The 21,549-nt window shown below is 57.1% G+C and overlaps 1 protein-coding gene across 1 annotated transcript; it reads right to left on the bottom strand.

The window, feature by feature from the left end:
• Positions 1 to 567: 567 nt before the first annotated feature.
• On the bottom strand, positions 568 to 9,722 carry SAMD10 (sterile alpha motif domain containing 10). Its single transcript, XM_039719544.1, is given in 6 exon segments — positions 568 to 1,931; positions 2,194 to 2,334; positions 3,668 to 3,836; positions 7,150 to 7,343; positions 9,577 to 9,683; positions 9,685 to 9,722. Coding segments are annotated over 6 exon segments (714 nt in total). The 3' UTR covers positions 568 to 1,866.
• Positions 9,723 to 21,549: the final 11,827 nt, after the last annotated feature.

Below are 21,549 nucleotides of genomic sequence, written 5' to 3'. Positions count from 1 at the left end.
CAGCACTGTTCTGTGCACCCCAGCTGCATTCCAAGCCAAATCTCCACCAGCTTACTCCATGAGCCCTGCTGGAGCCTGGAGCAGGCATTTCTCCCCGTGCAGCTCCCAAGCTCTGGAGAGAAGCTCAGCGTCTCCCTCTAACGATGTGCACACACCTGCAGCCGTGATCTGCTCCTTGGGCTTCTGCCCCCCGTCACCCCGCAGCTCCCCGTGCCTCCCCACGCCTCCCACTGCCCCCCCAGGACAGAAACAAACCCCACCGTGGGGAAGATGGGATTTTTCCTGCCTTCTTTTTCCTGGCTTCTTTTTCCTTTTCTTTAAACTCAATAAATTCTCCCAGCTCTGTTGCTCATGAGTCTCCGGTGAGGTGAGAAGAGCAAATTTTGCTGCATATTAGAAAAGGTCAGTATGGAAAGAGGAAGAAATTCTAATTCCTGTGTCCTGGGGTACCAGGGGCTACACACAGCAAAGCCCTGGAGCTGCTTCCCTGCAGACAGAGCTGAAGGTCATAGACCCCTGACCCACAGGCAGAGAGGGAAGATGTTCAGCCTAGCATGGAGGGATTTAGGGCTGTAGACATCTCCTGAGCATCCCCAGGAAGGACTGGAGGGACCAAACTCAGAGGGCAGGTTCAGGTATGGGAAGAGCCAGAAGAGCAGAGAGTTAAAATAACAGTCTCTAATTTATTACCAGTGGAGAAGCAGGCTGGAGGATGCCTGGCCAGGGAGCACCATGACCTGCCCCCACATCCCAGTGCCCCAGGGGTTTTGAGGTGCTGCTGTTTTTGGACCCCCACAGCCCTACCCTCACCACTTGAGGTGGAATGTGGGGAGGTGACAGCATCCACCCTGGCCAAAAATCCTGATTTACACATGGATTTTCCTTATCTGTCCACAAGGGCAGTCTGTAGCTCTGTATGGGAGAATTTGGGAGATGGGGGCCTGACAGCAAACACTTTCTCTGTAATGATGGTGAAGGTCATGAGGAAGGTGCCTGGCTTTGGTGGCACCATCGCCAGCCCTTGGGCAGGAGGTCAGGACAGGAACCTGCCAATGCCTGGATGAGCAGAGCTCTGCAGAGCTGGTGGGAGCATGGAGCAGAGCAGGACTAGGCACAGGAGCTGGGGAAGACCTGGAACCCCGTGTTACCCCAGCCCCACCCTGGGCAGCCCCCACAACCAGCCAGCAGCACCCTCCCTGCTCCCCCCAGCCTCTGCACGGGCTCTGCCAGCGGATGAAGGATGAGCTCTTGGCACAGCTTCCTCCAGGCCATGGCTCCTGGTATACCCAACCTGCTTTTACTTGCAGATTTTCCAGCTCTGATGACTCAGCTCCCTTTTTAACTCACCAAGTGGAGCTGGGTGCTGGGGTCTTGGCCCCGCTTTGAATTTTTTGTCTGGTTGTATCATCTTGTTTGCTACTGATAACGTCACCTCCCCGGACGCTGGAAGGCAGCCCAGTCTGATGAGGAAACCAAAGCTCCCTAAATAGGCTCCGAGGCATGGACACGAGTTGCTGGGTGCTGGGATGTTGCCCAAGTGCATAATGCTTCAATGTCCTGCACATGGCTCTGAGCTGTCCCTGGAATCACGGCGTTCCCTTTCTCCACAGTGCTGAGCCCTGCCTTTTGCCATCTCCTTTTTTCCATCTCTTTCCCTGTGAACCATCAGGCTCAGGTGGATGGAAGTTCATCATCTGTCCCAGCAGCTGGTTTGCTGATTTTCCTCCAGCCAAGAGCCATGTCTGCTGGAAGAAACCTTCCACCCCTTCACAGGAATGTATTCCTTTAAAAGAAAGAGAAGGAAGAAGCGGGAGAGGAGCCCTGGAGTGTCTGGGAAGCTGTCTCTTCTTATTCCAAGCCTGTGGCTCAGGTCTCGTATCGGCGATGCACAGCCCATCCCAGCGGAGCTCGGTTCACAGTGTTGGTGCAATCTGCCAAACAGACGGATCAGCTAGGAGACATTTCCAAAAGAAGCTGGAACAAGGTGGGAGAGGAAGGAATAAACATCCTGCAGGGAGGCACGTCGCAGCCCACCCACTACCAGCCCCAGAGAATCTCTTCCCTTGCGTGCAAAAAGCCACTGATGGATTTTGGGCTGTGTGTGCACCACAGCTCCCCCCTGTTCTCCCTGAACAACCCCACAACCCATCCCTGTGTGCCACAGCCCATGCCTGGCTGCCCCGCTGGCCCTACCTTGGCTGAGCAGCTGCAGGTTGCGGACCTCCTCGCGCACCTGGAGCTGCAGGACCTGCTGCAGCAGCTCCTGCCGCTGCGTCTCCAGCGCGATCCCCATGCGCTGCAGCTTCTCCCCGTTCAGCCGCAGCAGCGCCCGGCCTGCAAACACGGAATGCTCGGTGCCCCACCAGCCCCCTGCAGCGGGGATGACTCCAGGAAAGGGCAACACAAAGGGGAGCCCATCAGCACGGAGGAACGAGGAGGGAGTGCTGTCTCACTGCCTGCAGTGGTGTGTGGAGGAGCAGGGTGAGCATGAATGACTGGCAGAGGATAGGGTTAAACTGGATGTTGGGAAGAAATTCATCCCTGTGAGGGTGGTGAGGCCCTCGCACAGGTTATCCAGAGAAGTTGTGGCTGCCCCATCCCTGGAAGTGTCCAAGACCAGGCTGGACAAGGCTTAGAGAAACCTGGTCTAGCAGAAGCTGTCCCTACCCATGGCAAAGGTGTGGAGCGAGGTGAACTTTCAGGTCCCTTCCAACCAAACCATTCTGGTTTGTGCTGTCCCTTTCAGAGAGAGCCGGGTGGCAGCTCACGTCCCCAGCCTCTGCCAGGTATCAGCAGCACAATCCTGTAACCCATCCCCGCAGGCAGCAGCAGCTTTCCTTTCTCCGCTCCACCTCCCACACGAGGAGATGTTTTCCGAGCACAGAGTCCCCACACAGGCTGCTGGTCCCGGGGCAATGAATGGGGGTGCCCATCACAACACATTAGTGCTCCAGTCCCCTCAGTCTGGGGCTATTACAGGAGGGATTCTAAACCAGCTTTTGTCCTTGCTTCTCAGCGTACACTCACTAATGCTGCCTTTGTTGCCTGAGCAAGGGCTGGCTGAGCTTTTGCATTAGGATTTTGCATCCCCCCCAGGCAGCTCCTGCCCTCACTTCCCTGCCACCCTCCCCTGGCCCTGGCAGAGCTCAGTCTGGCCTTGCACATATTGAAGTTGGGCTGGAATGATGCTCTTACACAGAGGTCAAAGCCACTGTCCCCGGGGAGCAAAGGGGAGGGAGCAGATCCTAGAGGTGAGTCTGTTTGAAGGACTTGATTGGGAGTTGGATTTGGACCCGGACAAAGACCTTTGAAACTTGGACTCCAATGGGCAGAGATTTTTCTCTTCTGCAAAAATTTTCCGTATTCAAAAATTTTAATAATACTATTATTATATTAAACTTGGTGATGAGAAGACTCTTCCCTGTCTTATAAACCAATTTAATAATTTTAAAGAGCCTCCAGCCTGTCCTGGAGCTCACCCAGGTGGCAGATGCCTCCTGCCCAGCCTGGGTCAGTGTCACTGTGTCCCCTGCTCTCCCCCTGGCTGCATCTCATGGGGAGAGGGGACAGAAATGGGGGGTATGTCCATCTTCTGAACCACCAGTGTCCAAACAGCCTTTCCCAGGAGCATGTGCCAATGGCAAACAGTGCAGAGGACACTCTGTACCTGTGATGGCGTGGTGGGAGAACGCCTCCACGTAGATGAGATAGTTGTGTGGGCAGTGCTTCTTCAGCCATTTGCACACATCCTGCTGGGTCCACAGCACCACTGGCTTGACCAGGCTGCCCAGCGTGGGGCTGGTGTGGTAGATGCCATAGTGGTCACAGCCACGGACCTGAGGGGAGTGGGAAGGGAGAGCCTTAGTGGGATTCAACCCTGGGAGAAGGAAAACAGAAATCAGTGCATGGGGATGGGGGAAATGCTGGTTGGCTGCATAGGATTGTGGTGGTGCTGGCAGACTTTGGCTCCACACCCTCTGGAGCCTCTGGGCTCACCCTGAAATCAGAGGGACCAGTAAGGGGGGCACGGAGAGTGAGGATGGGAGTTTGAATTTGTTGTCCTACCATACATAAACCCAACACTTTAAACTTCCCAGGCCTCCTGTTGCAGACAAGAGACCCAACTCCCTCTCCTGCACATCTCCCAGCCCAGCAGAGCATTGCGCAGGCTCAGGAGATGTCCTGGGGTCCTCAGGGTCCCACCTCACCAGGCATAGATGGGCATTTGCTGGAAGCTCTCAGTGGGGATGAAGCCAGTGAAATCCTGGAGGAGAGTAGGAACTGGTGCAAAGCCATCCCTACCAGATATTGGTGCTGATGCAAACCCATCCCCACCAGCACTCCCCAGGAAAGCAGCCAGCAGCCACCTGGTACCCTGGAGTAGGAAGGACTCTCCTTTTCTCTCCCTCTCAACCCCCTTCAGCCCTGAGCTGACTGGTCACAACAAGGTCCTGCAGCCTTGCAGGTGTCCAAGGCCACCTCTGAATCCTACAGCTGTTCCTGGGGTGCTGCTATGCTCAGAGACACCCAGGATAAAGCAGGGTCACAGCCTCCAGCATCTCAGTGTGCCCTGGCCACCTCCACCACCTGCTGAGCTATGCCAGCACAGTACTGAGCTATGCCCACAGGGAGAGGGGGCTTCTCTGACAGCATCCCTCCACCCCACCTTCCCTCCCTCCAGCTGTCTGCTGCAGTGGCCAATCTCACTCTGAGCCGCCCAGTCTCACCCTGAGCCACTTGGCAGCTCCATTTTCTCTCCTTCCATCACAGATACTCTGGCCTTGCAAGGTTGCTGCAGCCTGAACTTATCTCATACAGAGAAAATCACACATCCTGAGCTGTGACTGCACAGGGAGCAAGCCTGCTTCTCCTAGGAATCTTCCAGACTGGCTGGGAAATGGGGCTGGAGGATGCAGCAATCTCCTTTTCTCTGCTTTTAGCACCCAGTAGAGATTGGTGAGCTGTCCACTGCTGAGATTTCATCCTTGAGCAGCACCAGCAAACATCACTGCTCCAAAGCATCCACTTGTGCCCAAGCTGCTGGGACTGTCCTGGGCTGGGTCACAGCAAATTGGGGTGGAAAAGGCATCCCTGCTTCCCACAGCACAAGGGGACTGGACTGCCAGGGCTCACCGATGCCCCGGACACGGCCAGGACAGAGCAGGAAGAGCAGCTGATGCACGACACACGGGCACGGGAAAGGTCGGCAGCGTGTGGCCCTCGGTGTGCCAACACCGACCCCTGCGTGTGAACGCTGGCTAATTAAGCATGTCTAATAAAGGAGCAGGATAATTAGTGTAAGAGGGACTCCAGACATCCCGCAGTCACTGAAACTAATGACACGTTCCTGAGAGATGCTGCAGAGGAGGCATGGAGGGCAGCTGGGCTGGGATGTGCTCACTGCCATGGAGCGTGGCCAGCCTGGTGGGGCTGCTGCCTGTGCCCAGGGGAGCCTGTGAGCTTGGAAAGGAACTCTTCCTCAAGCAGAGCTCGTTGGGAACATCCAAGCAAGAGGAAGAAGGCGAAGTTGGGAGGCTGTACATGAATAAGCAAGGAGTCCGTCTCCAAAGTAGATGGAAAATCCATTAGACAATGCACAGGATTCAGCTTCTGAACCAAACCCTCAGCTTTGGGGGACACCCCGGCAGCTGCCCGGCTCCACCAGGCGCATCCCGGGAGTCGCCTGCCTGCGGGAGCAGCCCCGGCCCGCGCCGGCTGCGCGGCCCCTTCACACTCGGCTGAGCGCGCCGGAGAGTGTGCCGTGGGGAGGAGGAGGAGGAGGAGGAGGCGATTTGCTCCGGATTCACTAACGAGTGATGATGAGAAGCGGAGGGGCTGGGGGGAATAACAACCAGCTTCCCGGGAGCTTCCCACAGCTATTATCCAACTAACCCTCCGAGGCACGGGGGAAGAGGTGACAAACAATCTCCCTGGGCACGCACACGGCTGCACGCACATCACTGATCAGACACGGCCCCGCACCGGGGACCGTCCCAGCATCCCTAAAGCTGCTGCCTGCTCGGCGTGCATTCCCCGCTCCCCATGGAGGGTCCCCAAGTGAGCCCCTGCGCTCCCCAGAGGGGCAGGGGAGGTGTAAAGGGATCGTGGGTTTGTTTTCCAGCCGGCTGAGCCGCGCTGTCTCTCTGATAAACTCTCAGCCGTGAATATCGAGCGCCGGTGTGGAGGAGAGCAGGCAGGAAGGCTGGGAGGCTGCTCTGGCAGGAAGGCAGGAGGTGGCAGGGGGAACCGGGGGGTGGGAGCCATCCCTGGGCACTGCAAGGAGCAACTTGCATCACCTCCCTTCGCTCTGGGATTTTCCTTCGCTTACGGCAAATTAAGAACCTTTCACCAAATCCTTCTGGGCAGCACATAGAGGTGGAGGAGGGAGAGCCACGATAAGCCACAGCTGGCAGCTGGAGAGTGGCTGGTGTGTCCCCATGCAGGAGCCACCTGGAGCTGATGGGACAGTGCCACCAGCACTTGGGACATTGTCTCCCCTGGAGCATCATGACCCTGTGGGGCCCCTGCTCCCTTCTGAAGCCAAACCAGACAGGAGGCCCTGAAAGCATCTCCATGCTGGCAGCTGGAAGCCAGGCAGTTGGATTTTCCCTCTTTTCTTTCCAGCTTTCACTGTCTGGGTGTGCCACTCTGAATCTGACTCCCAGGGTGCTAAGGAGGGGTAGGAAGCACCTGCAGGGATGATGTTCCTTCCTGTGTCTGTGCAGCAGTGAATGGATGGAAACCTTTGGATCACAGCCTCCATAGTACAATAAAATTTCAAATTTCAGGAAAACAATGGTCCAAACTTGGCTAAGACACACACAGGCGCTCAGCGATTTTAAGGCATTATAAGGAATTTGGTCCTGGCATACTTAATGCAAAATGGCATTAAGTCCCAGCTGCGGGTGGGAGGGTGGGTGATGCACAGAGGGGAGGTGACACAGAGAGCTGACCCCAGTACAGCACGAGGCCTGATGAAAACACACAACCATATTTATACATGTCACTACAACTAAACACCCAGCAATCCTGAGGACTTCCAGCAAACTCTGAAGTCCTGATCCTGCAGGGAAAGCGGAGAGGCTCGTGCGGGGGTCAGGCAGACACCGGGAGCCGTGCTCCCCTTGGCGTGCCCGGGGGAGCGGGTACCTGCGAGCCCTCGGTGCCCGGCTGCCGCAGGAGCTTGACGGTGCGGGCGCCGTCGGGGCGTTGGCTGCGGCCGTCGTGCCAGGTGAGGCTGCTGCCCGCCGAGCGCTGCAGGCGGTAGCTCAGGTTCTCGGCCGACACCGTGTGCTCCAGGAGGCTGCGGCAGAAGCTGAAGTGAGCAGAGGCGGCAGCGGCGGCTGCAGAGGGAAGGGGGGTGAGAGACGGCCACGATGCCCATCCACCCCATGCTAGGGCACCCAAAATTGCCTTTTGTACCCCATGGGACCTGCCAAACTCAGGCTGTGGGCCCCTCTCTCCAAAAACTCCCCGTTCTTGCCTTCCCTTCCCATTGCCAAGAAGAAAATCCACCAGCACAGGCGCTGCCAGCTGGCGCTGGGATCCAGCAGGCACCCGACAAGATGTTTGCCCACACAAACCCCTCACGAGCGACGCTTGTTTTGACACCCGCCAGCCGAGCAGACGCGGGACCTGCAGCTGATCCCCAACACGTGGTGGGAACCTCCTGCTTGTCACTGCCACCCTGCTGGGACAGGGACAGGGAGGAGGCCCAGGGAAGCTGCATGGTCCAGGCTGACAGTGAACTGCCACCACCGAGGGAAGGGGATCAGAGGAACCCTCCCTGGGCAGCCTGGTGGAGAAGGGAATGCAGGCTGGTCCCCCAGCACACACCATGGGTTCCTGGGGACAGCTGCTGTGCACTCCAGTGATGGCCAAACACACATGACCACAAAGAGACATTTATCCACAACGAGTGCTCTTTGTCCCTTATTCATAGAATCATAGGATATCCTGAGTTGGAAGGGACCCACAAAGATCGTCAAAGTCCAATTCCTTGTGTTTTAACAAGCTGGGGGTGTTGGGGTTACAATGAGGTTGCAAAGCTTTCCCTTGAGGGCGGCTGAAGGGACCCAGCTGCCACAGGAGGAGGGTGAGTGGGTATTAGGGGCTCACGCTCTGTCTGCTCCGGATAAAAGCCAGACAGCTTGACATAAGCAGCTCTGATCTGCGGAAGCAAAGACTGGAGCATCCCCCAGCTCACCTGCTCCCACCACGGGGAGCCAGGCCAGTCATGAACCACCTCCAAGAGCAGAGCAGCTCCCAAAGGAGACCCACTTCCAGGGCAAACTACCCTGGGAGAGCAGGAGGGCTGGAGAAATCGTGATGCAGCTCATTTTCCTAATTAGCAGGTTTTAAGAGGGAAGAGGTTTCAAAGAGACCATTCAAGTACACCTTTATGCAATAGGAGAACAACTGGCCAAAAATAAGGCAAAATAGAGCAAAAAAGGGCTGTCCCACCACATCACACAGTGTTTCTTAAACACACCCAGCAGGAAGCATTGCCATGGGGAAACTGAGGCAGGGGACCTGTCTGATTGTTGGGGAAGTGATTTTAGAGAAAACAAGGTGGAAGGGGATCAATGGAGAGTCTCAGTGGGGAGCAGAGGCAGGACTGGTAGGGGTGGTCTCTGCACTTGTCCTGGGTGACTTCCAGCAGTCTCAGACACCCTGAGCCTGTCGGGTGAGGACCAGAGTGGGCTGTGCTTCCTCCAGCCAGGGATGTCTGAGATGCCACTGTCCCGTTCCTGTCACCCTGAGCACTGCAGCTGTGCTGGGATACCTCCGAGCTGGAACCTGTCCATCCCACTGGGTGCTGGGGCAGATATAAACCTGGCAGCTCTGGAGGGGCTGCTGCCAGAGGTGTGTCCTTCAGCTGTGCCAGGGCTTCCCCAGGACTACAGGGAGTGGAGGGAAGGGAGCTCTGACCATCAGCAGGACCCACATCCATAGGGAGCTGTGGAGCATCTGCCTCCAGCAGCAGGACATGGGCATCTCTGCTCCTGCAGCAAACTCTGCTGGAGGCAATGCCAGGAGTGGGAGCAGATGGGAAAGCAGGTGAAAGTGGAAAGGAAAAACGATCTGGGAAGAAAGGCAGCTCTGGGAGCTTCGGGGGCATGGCTCTCCACTGGAGCAGGCAGTGGCTGCCCTGCAGCCCAGAGGCCCTGGCTCCAGCAGCTCCTCCACAGTCTCAGTTTCCCCGGCCCAGCCCTTGCATCCCAACTTTCCAATCACCTGGCAGCACTCGACATGGGACGGTAGGGAGGGTGAGCAGGGCATGTGGGAGCATTTTAGAGCGAGGAAAGGATGGGGACAGAGGAGTTCTGTGTCAGGACAGCTCTGGGCTGGTTCCACGCGTGGACATGGGGGTGACATCCAACACGAGCTGCCCTTTCCGTGCCCTGCACAGGGAGCAGCCACAGCATCCCCAGGAGCAACCAGCCGCCCTCCATCCCCTCCGCCCCTCTCCGCTAAGCCGGAGGCTGTGCCCTCCGGCCAGGAACAAGCATGCAGCATCTCCCCCAAGGCCCGCTGTCCCCACAGCCCCCCGGCCATGCCCTGAAGACCCCTCACCTGGCTCGGGTGGTCCCTGAGAGCTGCGGATGGTGGAGACGCAGCAGAGGGATGGCCGGCCCTGCTGCATCTCGGCGGGAGGAGGGATGCGCGTGAGCGCTCGGCACCGCTGTCACGAGTGCGGCTCCATCCCTGCCTCCCCTCATACCTCGTCCACACCTGACTGATTCCCCCGAGCGCCTCCCTCCCGCTGCCTCCGAGCCCCGGCTGCACGCTCACCCAGCTCCGGGCGGCCCCGAGCCGCTCTCACACGGGCAGGGGGTGAATGGCACCCCCTCCCCGCTGCCCCGGGGGCGTTGGATCCGGGGAGATGCTGGGCGCTTTCCTCTCGCGCTCCCGCCTGATCCCAGGGCCAGCTGGCACTGGGGTGGGCAGGGGCTGCTGCAGGGGACGCTGCACCCACCGGGCACCAAAGGGCCCAAGTGGCACCAGTGTGGAAAGCCGGGGGCACCGGTGGCTCGGGTGCAGGAGGAAAAGCGGAGAAGGAGCGTGGTGATGAGCAGCCTCAGCGGGAAGGGCTCGGTGTGGGCTGCACCTGCTCCCGCCAGAGTGCTCATGGCCGTGTTGGGGTCCCGGCAGAAGTGGGGTTCCCCCAGAGCAGAGGCTGTGCTGGATCCTGAAATGGGAATGCAGGAATCTCCAGGCTGGCTGAGCCCGAGCTGGAGCGGGGAGGGGAGAGCTCAGCTCAGGTCCCCAAACAGCCACGGTGACCCCGCTATTGCAAGTCCCGGCTGCTCTCGGGTCCCCGTCCCCGTCTGCCTGCCCCTGTGAGTGACACCCCACTGCCTGCTTGCCGCCGGGGAATCGCTGCCGGCTTGTTTCCATGGCTCTTTGATCCATTTTGGGCATCTCTCCAGCCACGCAGGAGGGGAGGCCAGGCCGGGGTCACCGCAGGGAAGCCAGCAGCCGTGGGACAGGGACAGTGGCGGCTCCCTCCCCTCAGCAGGGACAGCGCTGCTCCCGCTCCCATTCCCTCTCCAGACACTTTTATGGTCGGTGAAACGTGAGCGCTGGAGAGGCTCAGAGCAGCAGCAGCTGCTGCTGGGGAGAGGGACGGGAAACCTCCCTGGGCTGGGCACCTCGGGGCAGGATGTGGCAGCATTCCCCGGCAAAAGCATTTCCTTGTGGGTGCCGAGGTGCCCCGGGCAGATCACTACCAGCAAACCGGCTGCCAGGGGAATTTCCGCGGATGCTTCCTGCTCGCAGGTGACCAGGACCTGCCCGGGGGACACGGTGGCAGACAGTCAAGCTGCAGGAGGAGCAGGCAGGGACAGCCGGGACAGGCAAAGACTCCTGTTCTGTCCTCTGCCCCCACTTGTCATCACGGCCTCAGGAACATGCCCGTGTCTCTGATGCCATCGCGCGTGTGGCTGTCCCACAGCGCTGCCCTCCAGATGGGGCCGTGTCTGAGGCAGCCGCAGCGGGGGCAGCCAGGCTTCCCGGGGTCAGACAGCTTCCCGGGATTAACGGGAGAAGCTTCAAACAAGCTCCACAAGGAATGAAATCACTTTGCTGGCTTGCCTGGCTGCCCGTGTGTGACGACCCTTAAGGGTGGGTTTTCACACCAGGTTTAGCACCAAATACAACGAGGGATTTGCTTGTAACTGGAGGTGGATTTGGGGAGCTGGTCATCTCTTGTGTTCCTGCAGGCAGGTGAAGGGTGGATGCAGAGAGCAGAAATCTCTGAGGACTCCTAGGACTCTCTGAGGACCAAGGGAATTTGCTCAATTCAGGGAGCAGCTTTGTGAAGAACTCATCCTGCTTTTAGTGGCATCTGCATGAGCCATGAGCTCAGCTGGCATTGCCATTGCCCTGGTCCTCTCTGTCCCTTCCGTGTGGCTTCACCCTGGCGCAGGGCAGATCTGTTGCTTGAGCTGGTGGAGCCTCCAGGGATGATCATCCCAGTGAGGCTCTCTGGGATCCCCACACATCCCATCTTTGAAGCTGTGCCTATAGCATGGGCCAGGTCCTGCCCTGAGCTATTCCCTAAGACCTGAGGAAGATGAAACCAGACTCAAGGAGGACTGACACCCCCTCCAGCTTCTCCAGATTCCTCTGGAGTGTACTTGGCTCAGGCCCTGGGTGTGGTGAGTGTCACCCCAGCGTTTCCCTCCGAATTCTCTGCTTGCAGAGATGAGATGTGAGCCCCAGCCAGAGCCCAGGCTGGTGGCTGCCCACTGCTGGTGCCTCCCGAGGACAGAGGAGGAAGGGAACAAAAGGCAGGTGTCCTTTCTGTCCTCCCTGTGTGGCACGATGTGTGCCACGCTGAGGTAGTGGGCACAGTGTTTGGGGGGAACGTTCATGCCTTTGGGATATCTGTGCTCCTGAGACTCCCAGGGGTACTGCCAGGAGGTCCCTGAGCACCCCTTGACAGAGAGAGGACTCCTGTAGGGTTGGGCAGTGTGAGAGTGTGGGGTGAGGGCAGCGGGCAGGACTCCAGGTGGCTCTGGGCAGGTTCTCCTGGCAGGAGGCAGCTGTGGGAGCCCACAGACACGGACACCCCTGCCTGCAGTGAGCCCCCTTCCACCTTGGCATGCTCTTCCCGGGGGTCCTGCCCTGCTCCAGCACGCCCAGGCCCGCTCACCCTGTCCTCACACCTGCATCCCTTTGCCTTAGCCAAATTTTCCAGCCCATTTCATTGGTACCCCACAATACCAAGGGTAGGGCACGGGGATGGACTCTCCCCAGAACGGGGCAGTAAAGGGGAATGCGGAGGGACTGATGGGATGGAGCAGACAGCACTGGGCATGGAGGGCAGGCAGACCCCCGGCATGGAGGGGGCAGCAGCAGGAAGGGATGAAGAACAGACCCCAGGATGGAGGGGACAGCACCGGGGAGAGATGGAGGACAGACAGACCCCAGGATGGAGGGGACAGCACGGGGGAGAGATGGAGGACAGACAGACCCCAGGATGGAGGGGACAGCGCCGGGGAGAGACGGAGGGCGGCCCCTGGGATGGAGTGGATCGGCGGCTCGGTGCCCGCCGCGTTGGCGGCTGAGGGCAGCGCGTCCCGCCGCGCACCTGAGCCCCCCCGCCCGCGCCCGGTACCTTCCATGTCCTTGGGCCGGCCGCAGCTCATCCTCCGGCAGCGGCGCCGCGCTCGGGCGGGGACGGAGCCCCGCGCCCCCCGCGGGGCGGCGCCGCCATCCGCCACCCCCGGGGGCTCCGCCCGCCGCCGGCCCCCGCTGCCGCCCGCCCGAGGATCCCCGAGCAGCCCCCCATTGCTGGCCGGGCGTCACCCCCCGATCCCTGCCCGGGTGTCATCCCCGCGGGGGGAACAGGTCCTTGGGGACAGCAGGGTGCAGGGGGCACCATGGACAGGTTTTGGTCATGTTTGCAGTGGGCACAGAAAGGAAAACACCTGGTTGTTCCCTGCACCCCAAATGTCTCAGGTGTCCCTATCTCCAGCCCCCTGGATGGGGGAGGCACAGGAGGGTGCTCAGCCCCGTGGGTGCTGCATGAGCTGCGGTGGGTGGTCTCAGCATGAGTGGGTGCCCACCAAACCTCACTGGTGCTCGGCACACCAGCATGGAGATAAACGGTGTCACCAGCACCTGTCACCACCCCGGCGTGACCAATCCCACAGGTATGTTTTTAGGTGCCTGCATTCAGCTGTCACAGCTGACCCAGACAGGGACTGTCACTGCCAGCCCCTGCAGCCACCAGGGGAGCAGGGTCTGGCTGTGCAGCCTGTGCTCATCCCGCCCCGGGCTGGGGGCACCTCTGCTGCCCAGGACAAGGACAAGCAGATGTCTGGGCTGTGATACTCCACATTTGCAAGGCTCCCTGTCACAGACCCACTGCAGCACAGAGCAGCATCCTCACCCTTGTTTTAAGAGGAAGAACACTCAGCTTAAGCACATTGTGTGAGGATGATGGCCCCGTGGGCTGGGAAGGTGCAGCAGGTGGCAGTGACCTTGCACAGCCTCGGGCAGGGTTTGTGTGCCTGTTCATCAGCCTTGCACAGCCACGGCATAAAACCCTCTTGGATCCAAGCTGTGCAGCTGTGTGTGTAGAGTGGAGCACTTGCCAAAACTAAATTCAGCTCCCCAAATCAATAAGAGCTTTCCAAAATTTTGGATGCTCAATCAGGAGCTGCTCTGGATGAGGCTCAAGCCCCTGACAAGGCTGGATGCTGGCTCAGCTCTGCGCTGGGAGCTGGCCAGGGCTGACACATTCAGCGAGCCAACCGTGCTGCCAGGCAGGGAGTGGGGACATCGAGTCACAAACCATGCGTGCAGTGGGGACATCAGGCCCCAAACCTTGTCTGTAGCCTGCAAAAATCCTTTAAGAATTCCTGGGGGAAGCTGGAACTCCTCCTCTGGCTTCAAGAGAGCGGGCAGGGCAATGCTGCTTGTTGCAGGCAGATAAAGAAAGAACGTGTTCTCCATCCCTTTGAATTTCCCATTTCTCCCTCAGCCTTTGTCTGCACAGAGAGCTTTTGAGCCATGGCAGAAATTTTCCAAGAGAAATATGGTTAAAGAGGGGCCTTGGCAGGAAAAGGCTGATGTCGCTTGAGAAATGTGTGCAGGTTACACCAAGCTGTTATTAAAAATAAGCACTGTGCTGCTTCCAGCCTTTGCTTTCTGTGATTTTTCTGGTAGCAATTGCACTTCTCCAGTAAAGGGTCACATATCCAGGGGATGGAATTTGTTTCCTCCTCATCTGCAAATGAGTCTGGTGCCAGCCCAGCATCCCAATGCCTGGGGATACTGGGATGGGGTTTGGGTGCCTGGGCAAGTTCAGACTGCTCATCCATCTGAAATTCCAAAGGATTTTCAGAAAATCCTTAGCCTGGGGCTGTATGGGGAGGGTTGGAGAGGTGGTGTGGTCCCCGCACCTGCTCCATGCTCCAACCATCCTTGGTTTTACAGCATCCAGCATCACTCTTGGGCTGTCACTCAATCCCTCCCATGGTGGAGCATCTTTTAAACAGCCCCAGCAACTCTGTCTTGGGTTTTGGTCTGACTTCGTGTCTTTTAATGTCTGGTTGAGGACTTCTCACAGTTAAACAGGAGTTAAACAGCAGGAGTTAGACAGTTTTTTAGGGAAAGCCCTAAACCAAGACACAGCTTGGGGCACTCAAAGCACGAGCCAGGGCTCCTTTTCCCAAGGCAGTGATGGTGTGGGCAGGGGACAAGCTGGGGACAGTGGCTCACTGAGCTCTAGACCAACAGGCTTCCCCTGCACATGCACATGGATTTGGGCAGGGAGAGCACCAGTGTTCCCGTGGGTCCCACCCCTCCCCAGCAGCCCGCTCTGGAGAGGGTGTGAGGCTGGGATGATTCAGCACGTTCGTTTTTCAGAGAATAAAGGAAGTAATTAAACATCAGCTTTCCTCCCGCCGCGCCCCGCGAGGATGAGAGGGAGGAGATGAAAAGCCTTCAGACGGAAGTTATTTGTCCAAGGAGAAAAGTGGCTAATTTCTCTGGTGCTTTGCTTGTCTGCTCGTTAATGAAAACTGCTCATCAGCAGGAAAAGGGAGCGCCCAGCGAGGGGGAGGAACCAGGATCACACATCCATCAGTGGCGGGGCACGTGGTCTTGGTGGCTTTGGGACATCCTGCTCTGTTGGGATGTCACCTCCACAAAACACCCCATGGCTCCCAACCACAGGCCTGGGGGCTGTGAATGCAGCTGGGTATTGGGGACCCCTCTTCACTACAGCCCCATGGGTTGGGAACAGACACTCCCAAACTAAACACCATGGAAGGGTTTTCCCAAATCCCAACACCTCTCTCCTACCCACCCCTCCCTCTCAAATTTTTTGTGCAAAGACTTAAAAATGAATTTGTTGAGGCACTTGCAGGGAGATAGAATCGAAAACAGCTTCGTGCTGAAGCCTCCTGCCTGGTGCAGGCTGATGGATGGTGCTTATCTCAACCAGGCATGGAAATATTTAGTGTTATGAAAATCTCTCCCTGAGAAGAATTTATTTTCATGCTGATAATAAAAGAACCAAAGCTCAGCGTTGGAGAGTGGGGATGCTGCAGGTCACATCGGAGCTCTGGCTTACGGAGCCCGGGAGGAACCTGTGCTGTCCTCTGGCCCCTGGCTGGGCAGGTGACCCTCTTGTCACTCACCGTGTGACATCTGCACCTTCCCAAGGTTCGTGATTTACTGGAGAGGACATCCAAGGCATTGCTCCCTCTCTGCTGCTCTCTGGCACACAGAGAAGGATTTAAACAATGAAAGCTCTTCTATTTAGACATTTATATAGATATATTTCTAATTGGATTTTGGCACGTCACGGTTATTTTCAAGGCAGTCTGTAATTATTTGAGAGCCTGATCACCTCCTTTCCCTCAGAACAGAGGACTGGCTTTTTTCTTTTTAATATTGTTTCCCCAAGTGAAATTGTGAATTTGCAACTTAATCCAATCAGAAGACACACATGATGTAACTCTGCAAGGACACGACAGGACGGCAGGATGCACCTCTGCCAGGCTCCCAATCAATGCCCAGCCAGGGCAAAACACTTAAGAACATATTTTAATTCTTTTTTGTATTTAAAAAAAAAAAAAGGAAAGTATTTTAAGAAGATCAGGGGTACTTGATAGGGTGGGGAGGTTTTGCTGGTCCTGCAGTAGCTCAGCCCACCCTGTGCTGAGACTGCCTCGTGTCCAGCTGCAACCCTGAGCAGCTGAACGCTGCTCTCTGGCTTTTTCCATCCCAGCTGAAACCTGACAAAATTCCTACTAATTACAGGGGTTTAGTTTTACATGTGTTGTAATTTTTTGGGGCCAAAATAATTTCATCCAGCTCCATCTGCTCTCCATTAGGGAACTGAAGCTTGAGCAGGACAGATCCTCGCACCCTCCCCAGGGCTCTCCCCAGGTTGGGCATTGCCACCATCCCAGTGCTGCACTTGTTATTCCAGTGCCCAGAATGGACACAAATGAAAACCATTATCCAAGCAGAGTTTTGCAGCATCTCACAGCTAATGACCATACACCACCCTGCTGCATCTTAACAGCCTCAAGTTCTTATTTTCTCCAAGCCCGATTTCAGGGCTCTGGGCTGCATTCAATTGCTACTGAATCCGATTTATTATTTACATTGCAAGGTACAGCCTGGCATGAATTGATTTGCCGTGCTCTGATTGCCACTGCACGCTGCTCTGGGATCTGGGAGCTGGTTGCTCACACAGCCAGGCTGCAAAATCAGAAGTTAGGGAATGCCAGAGTTCAAGCTGCCCAGTGCTCTGTGTCCTGCTCTCACCGTTGGTTGCATCTCTCAGGATGCAGGGAGTGCTGGTCCCAGTGGGGGAAGTGGGATGGATTAACTGGTGCCCCCCAAGGGCTGTCACCCCCGTGCTGCAGAGATCAGGTTATTTTGGTGGCATCCCTCACTGAAGAAGAAAGGTTTGGGGAATTGGAGAGGGCAAGTGACACTGCTTTATAGGAAGGAGCCATGGATGGGAGTGCAGGACAGATGGAGAGAGCAGAAAGGATAGGGAATAACAAAACTGGGAAGCAAAGGGGAGACCTGGTATTTTGGGGGATGTAGCAGTTGGGGGATTCGTCACCACTTCACCTTTACTTTCATCATCACCTTCACCTTTGCCTTCGCCTTCATCATCACCTTCACCTTCATTTTTGCCTTCACCTTCACTCCTTACCCTGCCCATGGTCAGAGCTTGCACTACCTTGGGTGGCAGGAACAACTGAAAATCCCCCAGTCCCAAGCCTGTTGCTCCGGGACAGTGATGACCAGAGGCAGCAGCTTTGCTGACGGCTCAGCTGTGGGAGATGCACCTGGAACAGTGGAGGGCAGGACCAGGGACATGCTGCCCTTGGCACAGGGACCCTCCTCCCCCAGCTCATCCAGCAGCCCAAATCACCGAGCACCTTGGGAAACATTCATCCATCTGCCAGAGCTCTTGACTTTGGACATTCCCAGATGAAAAGACAATTTTAAGGAATCCCATTTGGGCAGCATCATTAACATTCTGCTGGCAAGACACCGTGCCCTTGAGCTCTCTCCCACGTGGGGATTCTTCCCAGCAAACCTGCGGCTGATGCCAGCTCTGCTCTCTGGATTGCTGAGAGTGTTGAAGACCCTTTAGGAATCTCTGCTAATTGTCACTGAGACTTCCAAAGGCTTGGAGGTGACTCTCAAAGGCACTTTGCTCCCTCCCAGTTGCTCTGGGATCTTGGCACCTGCTGCTGCTGGCTCTGGGAAAATTCCCACCGCACACCAGAGCTCGGCTTGGGGGGCAGAGGGGGACAGATGCTGCAGATGAGTCCTCAGGGCACCTCTGTATCGTAGCATGGGACTAATTAAAACTTCAGAATGTATATTTACCTAATACGGAGTTGATTTGTTAAGTAGGACATCCTGTCTTCAGAGGATTTCACAGCATTGGGTGATAATCAAGTGAGAACAGGCTCCAAAAGTGTTAATTTAGGAACTGAGACAACAGGGATTAAAAATAAGCCCTGTTTTGTTCTTCTCTTGCACTTCCACATCTGAAATCCAAGTAATCATCCCATTTGGGAGTGCAAAGCAATGGCACCACCACCCAGCAAGCACCACACAGGCTGAGGGTGCCCGAATTTGGGCTCTTTGCCCTCCCAGGGCTCAGCGGAGCAGCTCACACTGCTCCAGCTATTCCTGGCACCTCTGGGATGTCCTGTCCCTGTGCCTGGAAGGGGCTGGATTTCTGCTCAGGACGTGCAGGCAGGTGTTTTGCAACAGGGATTTTCATGGAATGGTGGAACAGTTTGGGTTGGAATGAACCTTTAAAGTCCATCCCATCTCATTCCAACCTTCTGGACCAGATTGATCCAAACCCTGTCCAGCCTAACCTTGAACACTTGCAGGGATGGGGCATCCACAGCACTCTGAACCAGTGTTTTACCACCCCTGCTGTAATAAAGTTCTCCTTATATTTACCCTAAATCTCCCCTCTTTTAGTTTAAAGCCGTTTCCCCGTCTCCTATTGCCAGAGGCAGGCAGCAGGAAACAGCACTTGGGAAGAGTCCCAGCGCTGATCCTGCCCTGCGGATGCATTCTTGCAGTGCTATGTGATATTTAAAAACACGGATTCCCAGCCTCGGGAGAGCCCCGGGGTTTGTTTTCCCGTTGTCCCGGGAGAAGCCGCCGCCGCCTCTGCTCTCCCCGGGGACAGAGGCGGCTTTGTGTGACCGAGGGGCTGCAGTGCCCCGGCCGTGGGCTGGGCTGGGCTGCTCCTTGCTGGGCTTTGGGCCGGCCCCGATCCAATCCCTGGCAGGATCCGCCTTGGTGAGCTCGTCCTTGCGCTCATCCAAGCGATTTTTTTCAGTTTCAAACCTTTGTGAGTAATTCTGATGTGCCCAGCATCCCCTCCCACCTTTCCTCAGCCAAACACACAAACTGAGCTTGGGGAGTCCCAGAGCAGAAGGGGGATGACTCTGTGTGCCCAGGAGAGAGGAGTGACCTGCTGGGTGGTCTCATCCCTCTGGGCTTTTATTCCCTCCCCAAAAACGAGGGTGATAAGAAGCACTGTGCCAACATGCAGACCTGGCAGCAGCTCCCTGCAGGTTGAAGTGCAGCAGATTTAGCAGATTTGCAACTTTAACAGGGGTGCTGCCTCTTCACCCCTTCAGATTTTGTTGCATCAGGGAGAAAACATCTTTTCTTCCTGCTTTAAGATGTTTTGGGAGGACAGAGCAACACACAGTGCAGATGCCTCACTCCTTCCCACCGTGGGGATGATGCTGATCCTGATGATCCCAGGAGCAGCTCAGGGATTTCTCCCCATCTCACCACCCCCCAGTGGCATTAATCAGAAAAATTGCTGATTAATTACCCCTCTGGGCTTTTGGCCATGTTCCTGCAGCAGCCCAGTGCCAGGCTTGGGTAGCAAAATGAAACCCAAGGAGAAACCCATGGAGTGCCCAAAAAGCTGAGCAGGAGAGGATGGCCGAGGGCTGGATCCTGAGCAGCTCACCCCTGCTGTGCTCCAGCTCAGAGCTGCCAGTGCCTCTGTGCCCATTCAGGGTGGGACACACAGCCAGTGCCCTCCCCTGCACTCACCAGGACACACCAACCACCCCCAGAGATGATTAAAGCTCATTAATGGTTGATTTTACTTAACCTGTAAATTATTCTGAGTTTTCTTGTGTAAGAGCTGCTGGGAGAAGATTTAGAGCCCTAACACCAGCCCCATCCTGGGGTCACCCTGCTGCCATCCCTCACCTCAGCTCTGTTTTTCAGGAGATCATCCCAAAAGTGAAATTCCTGCAGCTTTCAGGGCCTCAGCACAGATTGAGCTCTTCCCTGCTGTCCCCATCCATCCATCCGTGGGTCAGGGAGGCTCCTGATGGGCTTCCCCTAGTCCTTCATCCTCTGGCAGGATGGGGGAACCCAATTTACCTCCAAAACCCCCCAAATTTACCACACCCAGCCCACTGGTGCTCCATGATGTTGGATGTGCTGGAACACGGATGCAGCCCTGGGTATTTAGAGGGATCCAGGCTCACTGGACAGGCTGGGGGCTCAGGGGGTCCCACACCCCTCCCTGGTGCTGGGGATGCTCCCCTGGGCTCCAGGGTGAACAGCAGAGCTGGGACACTGCAGCCTCCCTCCCTCTCTGCCACCCCAACCCTTTGGCAAAAGGGATTTTATTTTTTAATTATTTTTTTTTTTTTTTCTCCAGCGAAAACCAAAAATAGATTGATGGGAAGCGGCTGGGGGTGGGGATGCCATTAGCATGCGAAACGGGGCTATTTATCTTCCCGCAGCTGGGTTCTGCTCCCAGCCCCGGCAGGAGCGGCAGGGCTGCTGCTGGCACGGGCTGCGGGGTGGCACCGAGCCCGCACGGCCCCGTGCCCTCCCCTGCCCTGCCCCTGCCTTGGCCCGGGCTGTTCTGTGAGCCCCGGCCCCTCTGGTGCGGCTGGACACGGTGCCAGGGTCACCGCAGGCGGCAGCTGGGTTAGTCCCGAGTGTGGGTGGGAGAGGGGTTCGGCTGGGGAAACTGAGGCAGGGGCTCCTGGACACCCTGGGGACAAGGGATGGGCACAGCAGCTCCTGGACACCTTTGGGAACCAGGGATGAGCACAGGGGGTCCTGGACAACTTTGGGAAGGAGGGATGAGCACAGGAGCTCCTGGGACCCCCTGGGGACAAGGGATGGGCACAGGGGCTCCTGGACACCTTTGGGAAGGAGGGATGAGCACAGGAGCTCCTGGGACACCCTGGGGACAAGGGATGGGCACAGCAGCTCCTGGGACACCCTGGGGAAGGAGGGATGAGCACAGGAGCTCCTGGGACACCCTGGGGACAAGGGATGAGCACAGGGGCTCCTGGACACCTTTGGGAACCAGGGATGAGCACAGGGGCTCTCTGTGAGCTCTGTACCCCTCACCCTGGGCTCCCTTGGCACGGCCATCCCTGCACTCACCACACAGCAGAGCTGGAAGTGGGACACCCTCAGAAGGAACGAGCAGAAAACCAGCTTCTCCTCCCGGAGATGATTTGGCTTGGGTATTTTTACCAGGGGGAAGCAAGGCTGGCACCTCACGGCCCTGCAAGCAAGGGCTGGGGGACACAAGGTGAGCAGCACGGGGCTTTGTCCAGCTCCAGGCCCTCAGGCCTGATCCTTTGTCCCAAACCCAGAGCTTCAGGCCCTCCTGGCATGATCCTGACCCTTTCCCCCCTTTTCTGCCCCATTCTGGCTGGGGGTTGTCAAACACAGCTCAAAAGTGTCAGCTTTGCTCCCTGCAGGGCTGCTCCCTGCCTGGGATGCTCCTGAGCAGTTACTCGTGTCCTGATAACAATGAAAACAACAAATTGCTGTAAATGTTAAACTCCATGACAGCACGGCTCAACATCCCCATGACCTTCATCGCCACCATCCTCATTCCCACTTTTCCCACCCTCATCATCCCAGTCCTCCTCACCACGCCTGCGGACCTCCGCCTCGCCAGGGGGCGCGCTGCTCCCGGGCGGGAGCGGAAGTGCCGCTCTGCCCTCGCGGCCAGCCCCGCCT

The sequence above is a fragment of the Passer montanus genome, unplaced genomic scaffold (genome assembly GCF_014805655.1).
Source record: "Passer montanus isolate IOZ18808 unplaced genomic scaffold, ASM1480565v1 scaffold41, whole genome shotgun sequence".
In the NCBI taxonomy this organism is placed as follows: Eukaryota; Metazoa; Chordata; class Aves; order Passeriformes; family Passeridae; genus Passer; species Passer montanus.
The sequence above is the reverse complement of the archived record's forward strand: the minus strand, read 5'-3'. Positions and strand labels throughout refer to the sequence as shown.